Source organism: Pecten maximus, chromosome 18 (genome assembly GCF_902652985.1).
Source record: "Pecten maximus chromosome 18, xPecMax1.1, whole genome shotgun sequence".
NCBI lineage: Eukaryota > Metazoa > Mollusca > Bivalvia > Pectinida > Pectinidae > Pecten > Pecten maximus.
Genome location: NC_047032.1, coordinates 12,348,126 through 12,373,793, shown reverse-complemented (window position 1 = coordinate 12,373,793; position 25,668 = coordinate 12,348,126). Strand labels below are relative to the sequence as shown.

General features: G+C 34.2%; 1 protein-coding gene across 1 annotated transcript; it reads right to left on the bottom strand.

Annotated features, from left to right (window-relative positions):
* Nucleotides 1-214: 214 nt before the first annotated feature.
* Nucleotides 215-21,520, bottom strand: LOC117316520 (eomesodermin-like). Its single transcript, XM_033871142.1, has 6 exons — nt 20,352-21,520; nt 13,195-13,349; nt 7,274-7,389; nt 6,033-6,179; nt 4,721-4,782; nt 215-3,508 (listed from the first exon to the last, which is right to left on the bottom strand). The coding sequence occupies exons 1-6, from the start codon at nt 21,143-21,145 to the stop codon at nt 2,794-2,796; spliced, it is 1,989 nt and encodes a 662-aa protein (XP_033727033.1). The 5' UTR covers nt 21,146-21,520; the 3' UTR covers nt 215-2,793.
* Nucleotides 21,521-25,668: the final 4,148 nt, after the last annotated feature.

Genomic DNA, 25,668 nt, shown 5'->3' with positions numbered 1-25,668 from the left:
GTCTATGTTACAGGTACTGTGGGTACTCCAATATTTCCTTCATCGAGGAAAATCTTATTAGATTGGATATGCGCCAAATTATTTAATATTTAATAGTAAGTACATCAAAGTAAGTGTGTCGGCAGTAATCAAATCTATTGCTAACTTTTTTTATTTTGAAAAAACTGAAGAATAATGTACACAACATGGTTTGATATAGATAATCAACATTTGCTTACAATTTTCACAGTTTTATTCATATCAAGACAAACTATCAACGAATATCGTAAAATCCCCACACAATAAATTAATACATTTAACTAATACTGCTGTACATAACATATAAATCAATTATTACACTATTAAATGTCATCAGGACGGATATCCAAGCACGTGAGCAGAATGTTTGATGAATTCTCACAAACAGCATTTCCACATCCGTCAATTTTGATTTAATTGGTGTTTTGATCAGTACTAGATTTCTTATATATACTTTATTGATAAAAATTACTAAATCTTGGTTAGAATTTTCAAGATATATTTCTCAGTATATCTTCTCATTGGCAGAATTTAACAAGATATTTTTACTTGAGGGATCACTTAATGTGAGTTTTCTCGTTTACGACTTCAAATATGTATTTTGTTAATTTATCATTTTTACAATAGCACGTGTCTCTGTTTGACTCTTCAACACACAAATACAACAATAACGAGAAAACTCAAACAATGAATGTTAAAATAAATATATATGTATATATTAAGTACCAATAACGGGACTTCTATACAAACAAATTGACCTTTTCGATCAGTTCTTCCTCACAAATTCCACTGAATACAACAAATGTCATTATATAAAATATTTTACAGTATGCAGTGCAAGAATTTCCAAAACATTACAATAAATTGTGTACGCTTATTGATCAAATATTATTTGAATATGACGAGAACGTACAATATGAATATAAACCATCATATTAACAATAATAGCATAACTCAAAACGAGAAATACGTTTATGAAATGTGTATGCCCCGATCCAACTTTTATGGAAGTAGAACTAAATTCAAAATTCAGCCGAATTCCATGACATTACAATGACAAACAATCAAAGAAAATTAACAAATATTTTTCAATATTGAACAGCATTAACGTTTGGCCAAAAAAGGAACTTTCATCATATCCACATTTACCTCTATTAACGATTTCATGAAACCTCTGCAAAACATGTTTACCAAATATGATGGACGGACAAACAAAAAATAAAACGGTATGCTCCCTACTGCGCATGGGCATGGGCATGGAAATCATTTAAAATCAATAAACAAGGAACTTAAAATTATACATATCATAATATATACAAATAAAATACCTTTAAAAGCACGAAGTAATACTATTTTGCAATTAAAGTCAATATTTATATCATTTTGATGGTTAAACCGATAAAATGTTTAAGTCATATTAAAAATGATAAAATGATTTTTGTATCTGTCCTTTCTATTGATTACTGCTATCTATGTATTAATTTATTTACTTATTTCATTCGGTAATTTATTTCTAATGGAAGAGGAGGTAGGAGGGTAAAAGAAAAGGATATATATTGCGGTGTATAATGTTCAATAAGAAAACAAATATGCACTATAGACACGGTTGAACCCGATCAAGTAGAAGATTATATTTACAAATGATTTGACAACACATATTCACATTGTAAAACTAGACCTCTTTGTTATGTTACATATGTATGAAAATGCATAAAAATATAAGATGAATAAAACAAACGGACTCTTCCATTTCCATGCACCAACAGTGTTTAGTATAAACATGTTGCATGTTCATGCAATCGTTACTTATTCAAAAGCCTGCCTATAATCCAGAGAGTACGTCGTATCTAAAACAAAGTTTCCTCCCGATTTTCAGTAACATATCAAAACTTATTTTTCTTTAAGACCAGAGGTAATTATTTTTGTTCCCTTTCTTAACTGCATTCTGGCAAAGAAAACATTATAAACTGTATATACAAGAAATATTTTCCATATATATTCCAGTTTCCCTCCAACATGCATATTTAGACAGAAATAGACGTAGTCTCTTGAAACCAAACAGGTTGGAGTTAAATTAGTGATTATTTAAACAGGAAGGAGTTAGATTAGTGATTACTTAGACAGGAGGGAGATTAGTTTATCGAATCATTGTCTCACTTAATTATACCTATTGAGCAAAGTTGACTGATTGGAACCCATGAGCTAGGATACGGATATACATGTAAGTTGTATACATTGGTTGCTTTCTTAGACAAATATTTGAGAACCATTGTTTGACCTATTACACGTATAGTAGAATACCATGTTCGCTCCTTTATCTGATTAGTACCAGTTGTTTGAGTACGAATAAATAGGATTAAAATGATCTATTTATGGCGTTTACTGCATAGTTTCTAATATTCGCAAGGGCTTTAATTTCACTATATTCACGGTCTTTCAATATAACACGAAAATAAATACACAGCGAAACATTATATATATATATATATATATACAGATGTTAGCTGCAGATTGTTAAAAGACGGTGTTGCGCAAAATTTAATACCCGCTAAATAGTTCCGCCTAGGACGACCGCAAACTGTTAACCATTATACAGTACTACACAATAGTAATGAAATCATGAATAGATCTAATCAGATGGGGATACCTCCTTAGTAGTAAGAATTAAGAAGTTTATCGAAATGTTCGTTCTTCAAAATTGTTATTTCATTATTTATTTTCTGATAATTTGTTTCGATATGAACTGATGTGTTTTACCTGATGAGTTTGCTGTATTCAGTATACAACCGAATTGTCCTGTCGACTTAATTCCTGGAACTGTGATGTATGATGATAGTCAGCATATTGTTCTACTTTGACATTCGAACATTGGATGAATTCTCCAAATTTTCCTCCGTTCACACAAAGTCCTCTCTGAGAATCAGCATAGATTCTGTTTAACTTCTCCGGATCTGGTGACTCATTTCTCTGTTCATGTGAGTTCTCTGATGATATTCGCTGCCTTTTCCTTGGTAACTCGTATCCGTCATCTTCATCTGCATACGTTTCTTTGGTCATGCAATGACTGTTAGCGAGGTCATAAGACTCGCGTTTGTTGTCTTGTTCCAGTGTTAAGGCTTGACCATCAGTCTCTGGCTCACATTTTATACGTTCCTCTCTGTCCTGTTCAATGCAGTTGCTTTTCATTTCATATCGTGAACGATTTATATTTGCAATCGCTGTGGAGTTATTATAGTACATATTACCATCGGTGGTATTCATACGTGGAGATATTACCTGGTTGAAACTTCCGTTTCCGATAGAATCACCAAGAACTTGAGAGGACTGGAACGCCATTCTCCCATTTGAGAACTGTTCCGGCTGGTAAGTATTGGATTTAGCGACATGTAACATGTGAGTTCCGGATCCATTCATCCCCGGTCCGCAGACAGGTGGGTTTTGTGATATCCGTTGATATTTGTTTAGTGGATTGAAGTCATCAAAGTATCGTCTGTTGAAATTGAAAATAGAAAAAAAAAACGTATTAGAAATCTGCAACAACGGAATGAAGGGATAAGGAAGCGTTGTCCATAATACAAATAATAAATAAAGACAGTGATGCATTTATGGCGTAGCCATTACAACCACGTCTGTTTCAGAATATTAATAAAATCTCTGATATGATACTAATTTTTTTGTTGATCTCCTATGCCACAGTGGAATTGTCAACTTTTAACTTTATTATGATTATTATGACGTTTTAATGCGAACTTCTATGCATATGTTGATACCTACAGGAGACGACTTATGAAACTCAATATACACAGAGAGAGAAATCGAGATGGTTAGGTACAGTTGCCCATTGATGTAACAGATTTTATAATCTATATCAGAGGGTTTATTTCAATCACGATTCGTTCACAAGCTGGCATATACATGCATAGTGGGGCATTAAAACGTCAGAATGTTTATAATAGAGTTAAAAGTTCACAATACCACTGTGGTATAGGAGATAAAACATAAAAGAAATATCATCAAAGATTTCATTAATATTTCGGAACAGACGTGGTTGTACTGACTGCGCCATAAATGAATAAATTCCGACAACTCCCCTTCGTAGAAGTTAATGTTGTTCAATGATATATTTGCTGTGCTGCACCTAATTCATACAAGTTCACGAAGGTTTCCAGCCTACAGTATCATACAGAGCATTGAAGTGAGGTACAGGTTAATAAAAACATTTAACAAACAATTTGTTCTTCCATAAAATTACGCTGAATACCAAAACCGCTCCCAAGCAATGTGACAATGATATCGAGGTGAACGATCCTCACACCATGAACGTGACTTTCGTTATAAACAAACGATTGAAATATTCACTTAATTAGTAAACAACAGTGTGCCGCAACAGTATAGGCGCTAGTAAAGTTAACGTTTTTTATGCTTAACGTTCTCGTAACAACCAGGTGATTGAGGACGCGTGTCAAGGAGAAACGAGTAGAGGGATGAAAACTACAGTAAAAATAAAAGAACAGAAATGACAAGAAACAAAGAAAATTCCGCAGTATCAAAATGAGTACAGCTGACAAAGTAGGGTTATTCCTTGCCCCTTTCACACTAGACACATGAATGTCCACGCAAGCCATCAATACACTAGTGCATTAAAATCGAAAACAAAAAAGAAAATGTACATCGGCAAGATGAAAAGAAGAAAATAACTCACCCCTCATAATTTTCTCGAAATCCCTTTGCGAATGGATTATGGTCGATCTTGAGCTGAGTGATCTAAATAGAAAATAAAACACAACTGATAAGCACGCTCCATACCAAGTTCCTCGAAAACTGAAATGTAGTCAACCGATTTGGCCAAAGATTTATGCAAAATTTGTTGAGGTATATTAACAAAAACAATCCATATAACTTTTAATAATAATGAAGTGCTCCTTGGTTTTGGTTATTCATCAGTGCATAAACAACTTGTTCACAGACATTAACGTAACATTCATTTAAACTTTAACAAAGCCTAATTTACTCTTTTCGGGTCCCAAAGACCCTAATTTAGCATATTGATAAGAAGTTGTGTTAATGCCTTATGGCGCTGGTCCTTAGATTCCTAATACATATATCTAGCATAATACCACAGCATTTTAGATTTGCAAAACTCACAAAATTAACCAATTGAACTCTTAAGTCCAAAAACATTTCAAAATTTAAATTCAGCAGAATTAACTCCATCCCACTAACGTTATTGAAATGCACGTCCCTGATCTACTTATTTACCGAACAGTATCACCTTAGTAAACATATTTAGTTTTGATAATGATATCAAGGTAGACTTTTCCTTTAAAATATTGTATATGAATCCATGTCTATTCCCACATCAATGAATTAGGTTAACTAGGTGTTTTCATCAAAATAATCTTTTGATTTGTTTGCAAAATTATACATTTGTATTACTTATGGATATCGCGAAAGAATACACTAGAACGTGAGTAGAACGTTAACATGCTATATATACTTTCATAATAGATAAAGTCCATGAGGCCAAGCATCCTAAAAAGAATAAGCTTGAAATTCAAAATGAATACAAAAAAAAAACTGTATTTCTTCATCCTGATATTTACAAATACAGGATTTCTTGAACGCTACTCTAGAAATGATATTAGATTCGCATTTGATGAGCTACCGGAAGCTTATTCGTCATGACAAGGGTTTTTTTTCGTCCAAACAATCGCGAAGGATTTGAATTCGAGATAGACTCTCCTCGCATTCGTTGTAAAAAAAGATATCTAAGGGTTTATAAGGCGCAAAACTACATCTTGTATATCGTCGTCATTAAACTGCTACATAAACGGAATAGCCCGTTCAAAAAATATGAAGTTGGCATCACAAAATTCACCAATCAAAATCCGAAATAAAACAACAACAAAAACCCCATAACATATGACCTTATGTCCATTTGATTTAAAAGATTAGTTGTTGTGTATATTGTTAAATAGCATTGACTAGAAAGAGTTAGCTGACAATTAACTTACGTCAGTGTTTTGATAAGCTGTGACGGAAATGAATTGTGTTTCCGGAAACGCATGCGTCTGTAGGTTCTTCTGGTCATTCAATCCGCACGTTCCAACCTCAATAACGTGAATACGCGGCTGATATTTATGCATGGAATTTAACACAATCTGAAAATATTGAAATTCAACATTATGTAGCATATATGTATATTATATAAATATATATAATTACTAGCATATTAACTCTTTTTGTGGTTCAGAGAAGGAATTGGGAAAATCAAACAATGTAGCTTTTTCAGTCAGGCGCATGTTTTCTAACGAGATGCTGTGGAAAAGTTTGTTGTGTGGAACTATTTCTTTAGATCAGAACACCATAAATTACATTCCATGGAGTGAAATGGGTTTTATTTCACATCGATAAGGTAGAATAGTTAATGTATGCATAGTTACGTCATACAGTGTGTTCATATTTTTAAAATGCTGCCAATGATCCCTAGTTTGTAACATTATCAGTGGGAGATTGTCGGCGCGTGTGACAATTCATATGAAACAAAGTAATTAAGAAGAAAGACACAACAATTTCTCCCATTTCATAACTTCACCAAGAACTTTTGATGGTTTGAAATGATTGTATTTCACACCGATCAGACAGAACATTTATATACTATATAAGTAGCTTAATATAGTTCCGCCATACCGTGACTAAATATATAATTAATTTTTCTTTGTTTTCATGGTAAATACTCAAATGTGATTGGTCGAAAAATTCTTTTCATTCTTCTATGAAAGAAATTCCGAGAATGGCGCGAAAAATGTGACGTCACAATAAGACAATTGACGTTGCGTATTGATTTGAGAAAAAATAACCCCATAAAACCAGTAAAATTGTACATAAAACATGTTTTAAATTAGAAAATCATTTTCAAAAATTAATTATAAGCGTTGATGTCAATTATTTTTTAGTTTCATGGGGGTATGAAACAAATTTTGTTTGCAAACTTCTGTAAGAATCCGCTACGCGGATTCATACAGTTTGCAAACAAAATGTGTTTCATACCCCGATGAAACTAGAAAAAATGACATCAATGCTTAAATAAACAGTGGGAGATTGCTAGTAAAGGATAAAAATATAGACGCCAATAAATCAATAAATAAAATAACCAAGGAAAAACTGTTATTTTTAACTTCAATATGAAATTTCGACAACAAAGTAACAAGGAAGAAAATACAACAAAGGCTATTTTAATTTCACTAAAACTTACAAGTCCCTGCGAGCTGTTTTTGTTGTTGGTGAGTTTGAGTTTGCTGAAGGCTATGACTTGTTTCATCCAGTGAGATCCAGAGCTCGGCGAGTCCGGATGTAGGTAAACACGACCAGCTGTAACAGTAAAATGTCAAACATTAATGACGTCACAATCAGGACTAATAACTATCTACGTCACAATCAAGACTAACTACGTCACAATCAAGACTAACTACGTCACAATCATGACTAACTATGTCACAATCAAAGACTAACTACGTCACAATCAAGACTAACTACGTCCCAATCAGGACTAACTACGTCACAATCAGGACTAACTACGTCACAATCAAGACTAACGTTTACGAGTTAACAATGGTACCTATGACTCCGAATCATTGCTTTTCCGAATGGCAAGCAATAACTACTAAAAACGATTCAGGTTATAAATTTGAAGTTTTTGTATATATTGTGTTTCTTATTAAATTCAAATTTAAAGATGAATCATATATTATTTTTATTATTAATTTAAATTTAAAGGTGAATCATATATTGTGTCAATTACTAAATTAAAATGCGTGATTCACGTGCTTGCCTGTTTTATAGATATACAATAGTTGTAATGATTATTGTTTTTGCTTTGAGAGCGGAATAACACCCGGAAGTTGTGGCAGACAAATAAATAAACTGTAAATGAGTTTTGATTGACTGAACCGCAACTCCTTTTTAATCACGTAATTCCTAGGGGTTTGACTGAATGTAGAAAGTAGTTCGCATTTATTTGTGATAATTATTTTTATATACAAAAAAAATGTAGATTTCTTTCAATAACAAGCTTTGGTGATAATACATTTGTTGACTACATGTTATGCTTTGTGATAAATTAGAAATTTCCATATATTTCTGAAAATGTCAGTTTTACATTTCAAGCGGCATTTTACTACAGGTGATATCACGCCCCAAATGGTATTGTAAACAAAACACATTGGGTCACACAAACTCGTATGCTTTATATGCCATTTCTTTCAATCTGGATAATTATCTTTTCAAGAGTTACAAGAAAACACTCACTAACTATTATTCTTTTTAATCTTTTGTATATTTTGAAAACTCGAGTGAATGAAAAACCACATACAACAACCACTCAATTCGATTCATCTATATATAGGATCACAACATTATTACAAACTTTGATGAGCTGTTGTTTATTTTTTTTTAATTTATGGTTCCTCCTAAAACAGTAGTACCAAGCGTATCCCTTCGTTTTATAAAATTCATTCTTCTTACTAAAATATATTTTAAATAGTGTCCGTTAGATAGAAAGTTATAAACTTTGTTTATTTTACAACATTTGTGCAACAAGTTAGATCCCCGAATACGTGTTGGCCTGAATGGAAATGCGCGAGGGCTCTTATTGTGTGAAAAAAACTTGACTACACGGAGAAACCAGTTTTCGTTAAATCTTGTCTATTCTCGCAATAATATATAATATATACGTTTATATTGTTTTTGACCTATTTGATAAATTTAGCATTATACTATTTGCGTAACGCCTTATCTACAATATGCTTACATGACCTTCTCCTACTTGAAAGTACATCAGGGAATAATGTTATACAGCGTACGATATAGAGAGGGTTGTTGTATGTATAGATACATGTATATGTGTGTGAGTGTGTAAGTGTGTGTACATGTGTGTAGCATTTATAGTGTAACAGGCTTGAATGACATGAAATGAAACGAAAAGAATCAATGAATGAGCGAGTGAAAGAGCGAACAAACAAACGAAGGACATATATTTGTACGGATGCTGAACACAGGGTCCCAACCCTGGCAGTCATCTCTGTGTTTAAATGTCTGGGAAATAAAGATTGTTAGTAAAAAAAAAAAATAAAGTTATATTACAACAACAAAAATAAAATATAAAGATCTCAGTTAAAATATTTTAAACGTTACATAGCTGAATAACATACTGTATTTACATACTGTATCACAAAATTAGAATTAGGGGGGGGGGGGGGGGGGGATGGGGGGGGGGGGGGGGTTGATATCCTATAGGTCTGGACTTAATATTTTTTTATTGACAGACGTTGTAATTTCGATATTTCAGTTGTCAAAATGTCACTTGGTGACTGGTAAAGATATGATGAACAGAGGTCAAAACAATGACGCAACTGAGCGCTATGGTTGATGCTGTTCTTTGTTCAAACGTCACATTGCTGGTCAAACTGTGCGACAGGTGATACACCGAAAAGAAGGCAGGTGAATACCAGGCAATAATGACCAATGGTCAGACGACAATGGCCAGAGTCCGCCGTTCCTATGACCACTTGACCGCTAATTAACGGTGGATGTCTGAGCGAAATTCGAACGCCGTTGTATAAAGTGTTAACAACACTAGGAACGCAATATAATACTTCTGGGCGTTTCTACGGCAATCTCTCGTTTCCTGAACTAGCGCTGCTGTAATCACTCGGACTGACCATTATACAGCGGCAGCGACCTTTATACTTAGGCAGTGTGCGCTCATAATTAGCCCATGATATTGTAAGGTAATTGAGCTATCTCATCCTACACAGCGTGTAACAGCTACCCCGGAGTTAAAGTACAATACCGATCAAGTACTCCGTCACAAAAACACTAATCATTTAATCATCTTGTCGTTGAGCTTATGGCCCTCGGTCACAAATATAGGACTGTCGTGTTGAAACGTGTCCCTATGCCAGGGAGTATCAACATGTAGATTGATGTAAAAGAAATATCATTTATATTTTGGTAATTGAAGACTCGGAAAGGATTCTCATATTGGTAAAATAAAGTAATTATGCCAGTTTAGTGGAGCATATTATTGTTTCAACAGAATAATTTATCATCATGGAAGATTTTGATACATTGCTTTATGATATACCATGATATACATGTACAATTTAACTACATTGACAGCCATTTCCTCAATTATCCCCCTAGTGTGAATGATGTCGAAATACTACTAAAAATTGTTATATAATGTATATATATATATATATATATACAGCGTATATATAAAGGAATAAATAAGATAAACAATGACCCAAAAAGTCTTTGGATAATTGACTGCACGAAAAAACCCCAGCAAAGTAGATAAATCTATGGAAGAATTTTTTAACTTCTGAACAACGTCAATGTGGACGATTTTCAGTTACACAGCATATATTTGATTTAGACGATGTGTAAAAAATGAAAATGAAAAAACTCAGTTTTTCACGTGTAATATCGGTTGAAAACAAAGAGGGTGAATTTATGATGATTTTTTTTTCATTTTCAATTTACTTGAATAATTTAGAGTTTCCTATAATGATATCGATAATCTGGAATGTACCTAAAACTGTTTATTTTGTTATATTCGGACGACATTGAAAGCATTAGATGTATTTGGCGATTACTGTAAAGTAAGCTAATTAGAAGTTGATATAATTAATCAAAGATACTTATCGTTTCGATACGAGAAAAAAAAATGTAAAGTTTGCTTTTTGGAGAAGAAATTGAAATTATAGATTCGTACCCGTTCCTCAGATTATTGTTCTACTAAACTGGAAATTTTGGTAAAGCGAAAAAGAAATAAGCCTTCCAAGCCCAAACAGAGTTATTTTATTATATAGAAAAAAAATTGAAATAAATTTCTATTTACCACTTGATCTACAGTTGAGACTTGGGGTAATATAACTTTTCTGGATACAATAAATGTATGTGTATTTCTATAGCGTGGGTGACTATTTATAACAATAATCAGCTCCTACGTGAGAGTTCCCACAGGAAATCACGCGCCCTGCCCACCCACATGTACTGACGAGGTAATCTGTTCAGATTTTTATCAAAATATATTCATTTTCAACTTATTAGATTAATAATATATTAATTGTTTTTGTTCTTTAAGATGGTTGTAAGAATTATTTTTGTTGACTGTAGATGTATGTGAAGAGAGTAAGTACTATTTTGTAGAATGAATGGTGAATTATGTAGTGGGTTAATTAATTAATTAAGTGGGTGCCTTTGTCCTTAAATGTATGTACATATATAATATTATCCAATAAGTTGTAAAACTTACGAAATAAAGTTGAATTGAAGACAGAAAACAAAAATAAAAGAAAGAAGAAGTCCAGAAACTGATTTATTTTACATCATTAGGACTTTATTTAAGATACGTTTTCATACCAAGGTGTCCCTTCTTATTATAATGGTACTTTTGCTGCGACAGAAACTCAGATATCTCGGCAAACCAGAAAAGCGGTGGTGTATCGATAATAGTAAATACTAATTTAAATTTTTATTCAAAAGTTAAATAAACTGATTCATTGGTCTCTTCTTTTTTACTATACTCATATGAAATATGTATGTATGTATGTATGTATGTATGTAGTATGTATGTATGTATGTATGTATGTATGTATGTATGTATCATTGTATGAAGATAGGTGATGGTTTCTTCTTCTTTTTTCTTCTTTCTTTTTCATCTCTCTCTCTGTTGTCTTTTTTTCAGCATCTTTTATTTACTATTAAATCTATTATTCATTTTTACTTAATTATTTATTTATTTATTTATTTATTTATATATATATTTATTATTGACCTTTTCTCTTCTCTGTTATACTTTCTCTTCAATAAATTATCTTCTCTATTACAAGCAAAACTTTCCTCTCAACTATGATCTTTCTTTTCCTCCATTAATTGATGATAAGCATTCCATTTTACTATATCGTAATTAGAAATACAGCTATACCACTAAAATTATTTATAATATTTATAACGGAACCTGTATAGGCTTAGCCTGTTGTCCAATCCACTTTATATCTAAAATCTATCTCTATTATGAAATATTGTATGTAAATTAATTAAAATGCTTGATTGAATAAAATATTTTGAAATGAAATGAAAATGAAATATGGTTTTATGAGAACCCCCGTCTTCTTGAAATGATATTTTACAACTCAGTTAAGTGAATTCTGGGTTTAAGGAAAAGTAAAATCAATTTTATGGATTATGGAGAAAATGGAAGATATTCTGTAGATATTGATATAGAATTAGAAATGCTTCAATTTTACTCGCTGATTTTTAGTAAAAAGTAATAACCACTATATTTAAAACACCATAGATAGTATTGATTTAAGTAATATCTGGATCACGAAAAACTTGTTTGTCACATATGAATTATTTAAAAATGAAAGTAAAACAAAAATTAAGGGTCAGTTTATTGAGTCCTTGTTAAATAATATGGAAACTCGTCCCGGGGATGTGTATACTATCTTTGTTTTTGTATGGACGATTATTTGTTACTTTTGAATAATAAAAAGCGCAAGATTTATTTGAAAATTTATAACCTAAAATATTAAACTCGCTGTAGATGGAGAGGGATAGTACAGCAGTAGGTTAACTACGATATAGTGTTAAAGGAGATGAATTCAATTTTTTAAGTGTAATAATAATATTGTAACACAATTAATGCTGAAATACATCCCGTCATGTGAACGCAATATACCAAGCCAACAGACAATGAAGTCAAATGATGTGATATGTTCTTAGTCCTTCAGGAAAGGAATGTTTGCAATTTTTCATAAAAAAAGTGACTAAGGGATATAAGCAATATATTTTTGAATACCTTAAGTACTCTAAAGCTCTGTACACTTACAATATGTTTATTTTATCAACACGAACTACACGGTACCAATAATTGTGTATATCTAGTTGTTTTCTATGTCATTGATTGCCTGTTGTTACAGTATATCTTAACTGTCTGATGTATCATGTGTTTGTACACAGATGACCTGTATAAACGAATTTGAATTTGAGTGAAAAATAAAAAATCTTCGAAATTATGGATGTCACGCGTGCACTGTCGGGGATATCGCTTCTTTAATCCCCCGTCGTCCGATGTAAAATTAACTTACAATCAATCGATCAACTTACTTTGAGGGCGTGGTTCCGCTTGACCGCTCGCCACCCATTTGCCCCCCTGGAACTTCCAATGGTGAGGATCTGCGATAATCATATCTACAAACACGTTGTAGCACTTGGACGGACAGAGTCCAGTAAGGCTGTACTGAAGTGTCGGGAACATCCGCCTGAAAGTACATGAACCAGAAACTTGATTTATTTCACAACAAATGCAATACAAGTTATATCCACAGAATACTAATGCGTGACCGGAATAGCCGGAGAAAGCGTTCAGGACTCACACAACTAAATCAGCCAATCAGCTGGTGTTTCACGTGAACCAAGTCCCTGAGGAAAATGTGTTTTTAGGATTGTAGCTGTTTTCCTGAGTAAATAACATATGAAAGGGGTACTTTCTATATACGAGAATAAAGTGTAGGGTCTTGAGGTTTGGAAAATCAAAAATATACACTCCTACTGAAAATAGAATGGTGTAGGATTCGAGGTGTAAATAGGCGGGAATTCCCCAGGTGGGGGTACCCAGTGTACTGTTAATGTCAGGGTTACTGTCTTTCGAGTACCCGTGTGCTCTAATATGCAATTAAACCTATACAATAACAACATTTATCCGATAGAAAAAACTTCAAACTTTAATTTGATATAAGTTTCACATCATTTGAACTTCAAACGAGCGAATAAAGGGATGAGGTCACTAGTAATAACATATAGTAAATTATTTAGTTGTGTGAGTCCTTCAATTGGGAAATCGAAATCCGGCGGTACGTCTTTAGGCGCGCGTGTTATCACTGCGCCGACCGACTGTCCACTGGACGTGAAAAACATGACAGTGGGAAAATAGATTAAACAAATAACTTTTGATTTATTTAAATAACTATAGGACAAACAAATAAATAAGTATATTCGTAATCAAATATGAATAATTTCAAAAGCCAAATTAATCTGAAAGCATATGTATTTCTGTATTTTGTCTGTGTTTTCATACAAAAATATCGTACAAGGGACATTTTGTATGCCTACGCGTGTTAAGTAATGGACGAGCCTCTGTTTCGTATCTGATATCTTATTGAAATTTATGAAAACGACTACAAAATGTTCACTATCGGAAATACACCATTTTAATTATTAAGGCATTGATTCGGGAAGATGAAATAAGATACTTACTAAATTATTATTACAGTTCAAGGTTTCAATAATATTCATAAGGTTCATGTTTTTTTTTAAATTTCTGCAGTCCGGCTTTACGACATCCATTCCTAAATTTTATTTAATGTCTGTTGATATGTAACTTTTAAATCAGTTTTATTTCCAATTTAAGATTCTGAATACACTTTTCTTCTACAGTGCTTGTTGTTAAATTAATTCAGTGACATAAGCCTCTTTTCGCGTCAATGAATGAATGAAGTAAAGTAAAGTAAAGTAAATAAATAAGTATTTATAAATAAATAAATAAAGTTGATATCTTATTACGGAAAGGACCTGTATAGGCTTAGCCTGTTGTCCAATCAATTTTTATATTTAAAATCTATCTCTATTATGAAATATTGTATGTAAATTAATTCAAATGCTTGATTGAATAAAATATTTTGAAATGAAATGAAACATTTCATTATTATTATTTTGAACCCCGTTGATAATCAGAGCTGTTCAATGAATTGCAAAATATGTAATACTTACTTGGATTTATTACAACAGAGAATTCAATAAGGATATATATATTGTAATATGGTCAATATGTTGTTGTTGTTTACTACTTACCGTGCCTTGTTCGGGTGTCCATATCTTTTAATAAGTTTCTAAATACCACTGACGATGTGTACATACCGATTCCCTTGTATCTGTTATAATACGTATCTATTCTTTTCGTTCACGTTTGAAGACAAAGATGACAATAATCTCTATTTATATACAATGAGTTCAAACACGGCCGCAATTTTCTGTGTTCAATAATATGCAATATAATCATTTCATTTTATGTGAGTTTAGTATTTATCGAACAGGTCACGTGAATAGCGTTTCACGTGAGAGTATCGTACCCTAATCCGTACCCCGACTTCACCTGCTAAATTTGTTTTCACAGTATTTTACACCATCGAATGAAATGTGATCCGAGCTTTCGCCAAATGAATACGACACCTATAGTTATAATCCAAGCTTTTAACTACATCGAATAGGTAAACATGTACATATATTATTAGGTATAACTGCAATAGTGTTTTATAATTGTATTTTTCTAGGATAAACACCAACAACTGGTACTTTAGATATTGTTGAAAAAAGTCACAAATGTTTGAAAAATAAATGAATTAAAAGCATATTTACAAATTATTAAACCTGTTTTTATATATTTTTTTTTAAATTTATTTAAAAATCACCGAACATTTATTAACAGTTCATTGAATGCTTGTTTTTGAATTATCAAAAATACATTATGAATTATTGAACAAACATATTTACATCTTTGCTACTTTTTAATCATCCTTGTTTATGACTTGAATAATAATAAACTTTTTTTTATTGTACTGATATTTGCGAAAATGGGAATTGGGTATTAGGCTAAGCCTAAACAACCCCTCTCATTAATATTGAAATGATTGCATAATAAATAAATTATAATATTACAAATCGTAAAAGAAAATATTGTAGATTCAACACTTTCCACATTACATCATTCTTATCTTTCATAATATAATATATTGTATTGTGTTAACATTTAAACCATGTATCAAATTTTGTGAAAAGCTGTTTATTATGATGATGTTAGCTATCGTATTTGTAATGCTGCTGCTACTTGTGATAATACGTGGATTAGGTTTAACTTTTTAAAATCATTATTTACCCTATACTGTATATTCTACCATAGGTAAGTCTACACACAGTACACATCAATCAATCAGTATATAATTCATGTATCTATCTGTAAATGTAATGTTATTGTAAGTCTAATTGTAATAGTATATTAGAGAGACCACGTGTTGTAAATGTTATTTGAGTGTAATTGTAACAGTGTATTGGAAAGAGTACGTATTGTAAGTGTTATTTGAGTGTAAGTCTGTTTGTAATAGTGTATTAGAGAGAGAACGTATTGTAAGTGTTATTTGAGTGTAAGTCTGTTTGTAATAGTGTATTAGAGAGAGAACGTATTGTAAGTGTTATTTGAGTGCAAGTCTAATTGTAATAGTGTATTAGAGAGAGTACGTGTTGTACATGTAGAAAAGTTTTATTTTAGTTTAAACAGTATTTTATTTAATTTTGAGACATTGCATACAAAAATACAAAATATCAGTTCATAATTTTCAAAAGGATCTGGAAACAAGCTTACAGCTTATACCTAGTGTATTCATGAACCAATATAGTACGAACTAATTGATCATCAATGATTAATAAATTATTTTCACTTAAAAAAAACTATGCACATTGATATGATAATTGTCTATGTTTAATTAAATTGAGTTTGTTTTGTTTAAAGACAATAATAAGTGCGGTTTGCGAACAGCCGCAATCGAAAACAAACATTTGTAAACATGAATTTAACATGTAATATCAGCTTAGTCAGTGCCATTTGCTCTTCATGTCGAGATTTTAATAAACGCTCTTCGGTTTATCTCTGGTTATTATGAAATATCTTGTTACAATAACTATATAACTCCACCCATGTTAGGTGAGGCGATCACGTTATCGCCGCGAGTGTGATACCAGGCCACGGATCAGACGAGCACGTGAACAGCTGATTAATGGCATGACAATTTGTTTATTCTCGTAAACAGTACAGTGTAGAGAATAAGGATACAGACAAATGGATAACAACGAAACATGGTAAAACAGGATGGACACCAGTATTGTGAACTAATTATTATAACTATATCAATAATAAATTTAGCAAATGAAATAAGTTCATTTTCAGTTACGTAATTGAGTAATGTATGAAATTCAAATGTATTTGGTCTTTCATAATAATATCTAGACATATATTTCCGTCTACTATTGAGTATAAGTTGCTGATCACAGTTAAATAAATAATAGAATTGGTCGCCTATTTCTCCCTTTTGTATCTTCCCCCTCCACCCATTTGTATTTCGTTAAACCTGGACATCAGGATGATTATTTAATCATATCCGGCCAATGGATTTGCCCGTGTAATTTTTTTGTTTGCGTATATCTCTAGTCAAATTCAGAATTACCCTAGAGAATGTATCATAGCTGCTGTGCCAGTCAGAAATCGTTTATAAATAGTAACGATGACCTTGTCCTTGACCTTTGCACCCTGAAACATCGTTTGATGCAATATCGTACTTGATTAATATTTGAAACTAAATGTATTGAAGTCTTAAACTGATATATTTCATATTCAAAGGAAAAATATACAGAATCAGTAAACAGTGATTAGTCCTTTGAGATTTACCGTGAAACAAACCATAACATTGGATGAAGTCGGATTTCGTTTTTACCAAAATCTTCATTTTTTGTCGACAGTATATATTTTGTATTTAAATATTTTATTGAAGACTACGTGACACGTTTAAGTTCAAGCCATTCATACTCTTTGGGACCAGAATTAAACACATAACTGGAAAATGTTATTTCCTTCTTTAAAATAATTTTGATCTAAATATTTATTCAACTTTACGAGCATTGTCAAACTTTTTGGAAAAGGGCTGTTGATTAATTTTATATCGTTCATTCACCAGACAAAATTATTTAGTATATTGAGTTACTTTATACTATCTGTGAGGGAAACGGTTGATTAAGAGAAAAGATATATTTTCATAAATACATTATCAAACATACGAAAACAATAGAAAATTAAGTAATGGGTTATGGAGTGAAAAATACTGAAAGGGGCGCGAAAAGCATGTCTTCCAACCAGTTGGTTTTTACGGTTTGTTTATTTAACGTCCTATTAACAGCCAGGGTAATTTAAGGACGTGCCAGGTTTTGGAGGTGGAGGAAAGCCGGAGTACCCGGAGAAAAACCACCGGCCTACGGTCAGTACCTGGCAACTGCCCCACGTAGGTTTCGAACTCGCGACCCAGAGGTGGAGGGCTAGTGATAAAGTGTCGGGACACCTTAACAACTTGCCTACAGCCGCCCACCAGCCAAAAAACCCCACGCCAAACACATGGAAGTGCTATGAGAGTGGGAAAAGGTTCATATTTTAAATTTGTGCTCGAAAATAATGAAGTGCATTGTATAAATATGTCAAACTACAAACTGTGATAACACAACAACATTTATGCGATAACATTTGTTAATTGTTTATCATTATTTATCAAGACAATGTTGAAAAATAAGAATCAAGAGTCAAGAAATTTTATTTAAAGACGCATATCATAAAACAGGACAACCTTAGCACTTTAGTGCTATTCTTGCGACAAACATAAGTAAAATTAACATTTTCACAGTGTATGCATAAATTGTAACAAATTTAAATATATAGATCTATCACAGTTTCATATAATCCTACAAAAAAAAAACACTATCAAAGTGTACATATATGCTAACATAGCCACTATATAGTGTGTATAGAGTGAGACTAGACAAGTCGGTCAGAAAAAAATAAAGCTGAAAGTTATAATGTTATATGTTATAAAGCTATTATAACAAGCTATGTGTACTGTACTGAATGCTTTGCCTGAATAATAATAATAATAAACTATTATCATTATTATGTATCTTTAGTTATGCTAAACTCTCATCAAATCTATCCACAGCTTTCGATTGCTTTAAGTTATCGTAGAAATATGCACGTTTCCATTGTAATAATAGTATTCTATGTGTCAACTATATAAGGGGATGAAGATTCATGTATTTTCATTTAAAACAATTAACTTTTCGAATTATGTTAGTCACTTGTTTGGCCGGATGAAAGCGCGTGAGGTGTCTTATTTTTCAGTTCTTTACATAATGCGGATTTCATCTGTTGGTTCTTTCTGTTATATTCTTACATAATACTTATATCATATTAACTTAAATGCATATTTGAAATTTAACAAAAAAAAAATCTAAATAGCATTGTTCAAATGAAATAAATTTGATGATCATTAGTCAAATCTCAATTTAAGATTTTTATTTCTTTTGGTCAAGTATTCAGTTAATAACAATAGGCCATTGTCAAATAAGTGGTATAGCCTTCTTTTATTAAAAACTCTAATGTACAAGTATCTTTTATTTACCAGGGATAATATACAAGGAAATATTTTACCTTAAAACGTTAAAAATATATCCCCACTTTTGTCTTGTGAATATTAGCGCAAACAGGTTTTTTAATGGACTTCTTCACTTATACGTTCCTTCCGGATTTCATCCGTTGGTTCTTTCTTTTATATACTTACATAAGTACTTAAATCTTACTAACAATTGACTAAATTAAGACAGGTTTGTTATCAAGTAAAGCATTAATAATTCACATATGTTCTCTTCTCTTCTTTTTTTTTTAGCTTTTTTCTTCTGGTCTATTTTCATCATTTTTATGTTTAGGAATATGTTGTCAGATATATTTATATTTCAAACATTCCTCTAACTTTGTGAGATATTTTTTTGTCTTTCCAATTGTCCCAAAGCCATACAAACATAAAATACGTGCATTCCCACTAAACCTTCCGACCCTATATTCAATTGCATTTAATTATTATCATTTTTTTTTTTTTTTGCCATTTTCAAAATCAAGATTACTTGTTCTTTTAGCATTAAAAAAAAGAAAAAAAATCGCAACGAACAGATTTACGGACCTACATGTCTTATTTGTTTCCAGGATGTTAGCGCAAATGAAAGCGAATGTATAATTTTTAGGCTTATTTTCATGATGGACACTGATCATACACCTTGTGCTGTGATAACAAGGTACCAGTTTGTGTTAAGGCAAAGTCCAGCATTGTCCGAAAAAGGAGCGTTCCGATTTGTCTACTTTAAGAGCTACAGTGTATTCTGTAGAAAAAAATATTCGTAGTAAAGGTTCAGCAAAAATATCTTATATAGAATATCAAACTCTTTAGTAGAAAGAACGTCCATTGCCAATGTCAAACGGTGACAATTTGATTGTTTTTCTAAAGTGAAAAGAAAAAGGGGAAACGATAAAAAAAAAAAAAAAATTATCAGGAAAAGAAATTTAGATGAAAAATGCACACATACATTAGGCAATTGATATAACTAATAAGAAGTAAATATCGACATACCTGCCCTGTTTCGTGATGATCATTTCTGTGGTATGAGCGTGGAATTTTGCCCAAAGGTCCCTGTTGCAGAGGTTGACGCACGCCTCTTGTCCGTCTGGGGATTGATATCGGCTCTGGGCCTGAGGGGAAAGGCTCTCTCCGGTCTGACCGCCAGGCGCCATCGTCATCCCCGGGGACAGGGCGATAAAGTTGCACGGGGTATGAGCAATTGGATGTGGATGGGAGGGAGGACTTCCGTTATACCCCCGGGGATACGGATGACTCGGGTGGGACATCGCCTCAGCCTCCCCATAGCCGTATTGATAGTTTGAGTACTGCTGGATCTGTTCCGCTGGGACGGGTTGAGCGGAAGAATCGCCTGAATATTCCTGGTACTGACCCTGAAATGGATGCTGAAAAAATCCCTGCATGGAACTGATGCTAGCAGGCTGCAGACATGCATAACTAGGCCCGCTGACGGCTTCGATAGAATTCCGAGGAGACATTTGTCGACTTCTCGGAGAAGAGTTAGCTGATGTACTCTGAGTATCTTCTTCAATTTCATCCCGGGAATTGATTTCCGGAGACGAATCCGTGTGCAGTAAGGATCTGGACGGATGATGAGATTCTGAACTCATATACGGATATCCATAATAGTAAGGCTTTATTCCAGAAGCATATTGACCTTGTTGTTCCAGAATTTCCCCAGTAGATCTGGAATCTCTGTTTTCATTTTGGGGTGAATAAACAGTTGTGGTCGTATTCCGGCGTCTATTCTCCTCGTACGACTGTTGATAATTAATATTTTCCGTCATCTGGAGTTTTACGTGTGATAATAAACTATTGTTGACAATTATCTACTTCTCCCACTGTGTATTTAACTGTACCAAAGTGTAAATTTGTCTCTAGTGTTATCACTACTTGGTTTCACAAGTAGACACTCGGTCTCTCACGGTCCTCAATAGACTATATAACGGGTACATCCATGTGTAACCATTGTATCGTAACTAGTGTCGTACTTGACCAGGACTGTAATACTTTCCTAGCAGAACTGTTTTAACAGTACTTCAAAAAAGATTGACTGATCCTTCGATGCCTGTACGCTTTCATAAACTAATTTACCTACATCGATGTGACCAGTTTTCTTTTTGTAACAGGTGAACGGTAGACTCCGCGGTTGACAATGCCAATTACTAGAGCGACATACGCTAGAACTATTTGTCTCATTAACGCATGTCACCAAAGACCACCTAATACGAACGATTTCATTGGCTAATTTGAGAACATCGTTACAGCGTTGAATGAGACGTGGAACTCAGGGTCAGTCGTGACACGGGTCTCAGTATGTGTGAACAACGCGGTATATTTTGATATAGAAATCTATAACGGTCCAGATATCAATGCAACGCTTTGGGTAGGTACGGAAATGCCAAATGTTTGACAGAACAGTTGTAAGCATACTTTATTAAAAGATGTCTTTAATTATATGTAGCATGAAAAACAACACACCTTATGTTTGAAATAATGAAAATGATTACACATTTTTACGTAGAGTCTGAGTGCATTGAATATGTAATTTATAGTTGCCTTATTTTTAAATACCGTAATGTAAATCTTGTGGGCCGACATTTATTTTATTTTATTTTTTAAATTGAAAGTATGTAAAATGTAAAAAAATAATTCTTTAATAGCCAATGAACTCTTTTTCAACCGTATACCTTTATTCTAATTTGGGATAATGTAAAAGAGTTGTCTTATTTAGGTAAATGTATCAATTGAACCTTATTCGTGTGTAAATATGATATAAATTATGCAAATGTACAATGTATGTTAGGACCGTGAAACAATTTATTTAAACTTTTACTTAGATCACCATTGGGAGAAGGCGTTGATAAGTTGTTGTAACTTTTGCCTAATCCCGTGTCTATGTTTTGACAATAAATATGTTTAAACTAATAACTAAACCTATTGGCCTGTGTAGAAACGCACGTGTGGTCTTATTGTGCGCGGGATCTGACTGTGGGAGGACAACGGAGTACCAAGAGAAAACCAATGTTGAGCCCTATATTACATTTTTCTCGTGTAACGCGAGAATCGAACTCGAGTAACCTACATGAAAGGCAGGAATTATACCAATATTTGTATCGACACTCTTATATGAGTAAGTAAAGTATTTGAATTGAATTGAATGATATAGGAATATGTTAAAAAAAAAAAAAGATATTTGTGAAAGGTGTGTATACTATTTTTTGTTACTGTTTGATTGGTGTACATACGATGGCCGATTAAGGACATACAAACATATTTTTTTCTATGTAAGGGCCCTAACTTAGTAACCTAAGGGCCTAGCATAGTAACCTAGGGCCCTAACATAGTAACCTAGGGCCTAACATAGTAACCTAGGGCCCTAACATAGTAACCTAGGACCTAACATAGCAACCTAGGGCCCTAACATAGCAACCTAGGGCCCTAGCATAGTAACCTAGGACCTAACATAGCAACCTAGGGCCCTAACATAGTCACCTAGGGCCCTAACATAGCAACCTAGGGCCCTAACATAGTAACCTAGGGGCCGAACATAGTGACCTAGACCTTAACATAGTAACCTGAGGCCCTAATTTAGTAACCTATGGCCCTAACATAGTAACCTGGGGCCTAACATAGTAACCTAGGGCCCTAACTTAGTAACCTAGGGCCCTAACATAGTAACATAGGGCCCTAACATAGTAACATAGGGCCCTAACATAGTAACCTAGGGCCCTAACTTAGTAGCCTAGGGCCCTAACATAGTAACCTAGGGCCCTAACATAGTAACCTAGGGCCCTAACATAGTAACCTAGGGCCCTAACATAGTAACCTAGGGTCCTAACATAGTAACCTAGGGCCCTTACATAGTAACCTAGGGCCCTTACATAGTAACCTAGGGCCTAACATAGTAACCTAGGGCCCTAACATAGTAACCTAAGGCCCTTACATAGTAACCTAGGGCCCTAACATAGTAACCTAGGGCCCTAACATAGTAACCTAGGGCCCTTACATAGTAACCTAGAGCCCTAACATAGTAACCTAGGGCCCTAACATAGTAACCTAGGGCCCTAACATAGTAACCTAGGGCCCTAACATAGTAACCTAGGGCCCTTACATAGTAACCTAGGGCCCTAACATAGTAACCTAGGGCCCTAACATAGTAACCTAGGGCCCTAACATAGTAACCTAGGGCCCTTACATAGTAACCTAGGGCCCTAACTTAGTAACCTAGGGCCCTAACATAGTAACCTAGAGCCCTAATATAGTAACCTAGAGCCCTCACATAGTAACCTAGGGCCCTAACATAGTAACCTGGGGCCCTAACATAGTAACCTAGGGTCTAACATAGTAACCTAGGGCCCTAACATAGTAACCTAGGGCCCAAACTTAGTAACCTAGGGCCCTAACATAGTAACCTAGGGCCCTAACATTGTAATCTAGGGCCCTAACATAGTAACCTAGGGCCCTAACATAGTAACCTAGGGCCCTAACATAGTAACTTAGGGCCTAACATAGTAACATAGGGCCCTAACATAGTAACCTAGGGCCCTAACATAGTAACCTAAGGGCCTAACATAATAACCTAGGGCCCTAACATAGTAACCTAGGGTCCTAACATAGTAACCTAGGGCCCTAACATAGTAACCTAAGGGCCTAACAAAGTAACCTAGGGGGCCCTAACATAGTAACCTAGGGCCCTAACATAGTAACCTAGGGCCCTAACATAGTAACCTAGGGCCCTAACATAGTAACCTAGGGCCCTAACATAGTAACCTAAGGGCCTAACATAGTAACCTAGGGCCTAACTTAGTAACCTAGGGGCCTTACATACAATGTAGTAACCTAGGGCCCTAACATAGTAACCTAAGGGCCTAACATAGTAACCTAGGGCCCTAACATAGTAACCTAGGACCTAACATAGTAACATAGGGCCCTAACATAGTAACCTAGGGCCCTAACATAGTAACCTAGGGCCCTTACATACAATGTAGTAACCTAGGACCCTAACATAGTAACCTAGGGCCTAACTTAGTAACCTAGGGGCCTTACATACAATGTAGTAACCTAGGGCCCTAACATAGTAACCTAGGACCCTAACTTAGTAACCTGGGGCCCTAACTTAGTAACCTAGGGCCCTAACATAGTAACCTAGGGCCTAACATAGTAACCTAGGGCCCTAACATAGTAACCTAGGGCCCTAACATAGTAAACTAGGGCCCTAACATAGTAAAATAGGGCCCTAACATAGTAACCTAGGGCCCTAACATAGTAACCTAGGGCCCTAACATAGTAACCTAGGGCCCTAACATAGTAACCTAGGGCCCTAACATAGTAACCTAGGGCCCTAACATAGTAACCTAGGGCCCTAACATAGTAACCTAGGGCCCTAACATAGTAACCTAGGGCCCTAACATAGTAACCTAGGGCCCTAACATAGTAACCTAGGGCCCTAACATAGTAACCTAGGGCCCTAACATAGTAACCTAGGGCCCTAACATAGTAACCTAGGGCCCTAACATAGTAACCTAGGGCCCTAACATAGTAACCTAGGGCCCTAACATAGTAACCTAGGGCCCTAACATAGTAACCTAGGGCCCTAACATAGTAACCTAGGGCCCTAACATAGTAACCTAGGGCCCTAACATAGTAACCTAGGGCCCTAACATAGTAACCTAGGGCCTAACATAGTAACCTAGGGCCCTAACATAGTAACCTAGGGCCCTAACATAGTAACCTAGGGCCCTAACATAGTAACCTGGGGCCCTAACATAGTAACCTGGGGCCCTAACATAGTAACCTGGGGCCCTAACATAGTAACCTAGGGCCCTAACATAGTAACCTGGGGTCCTAACATAGTAACCTAGGGTCCTAACATAGTAACCTAGGGTCTTAACATAGTAACCTAGGGCCCTAACATAGTAACCTATAGGGCCCTAACATAGTAACATAGGGCCATAACATAGTAACATAGGGCCCTAACATAGTAACCTAGGGCCCTAACATAGTAACCTAGGGCCTAACATAGTAACCTGACTACAGAAACGACTCCCTGTCAGTATTAATATTGACTACAGACGACTCCCTGTCAATATTAACATTGACTACAGACGACTCCCTGTCAGGTTTAACATTCACTACAAAGACGACACCCTGTCAGTATTAACATTGACTACAGACGACTCCCTGTCAGTATTAACATTGACTACAGACGACTCCCTGTCAATATTAACATTGACTACAGACGACTCCCTGTCAGTATTAACATTGAATACAGACGACTCCCTGTCAGTATTGACATTGAATACAGACG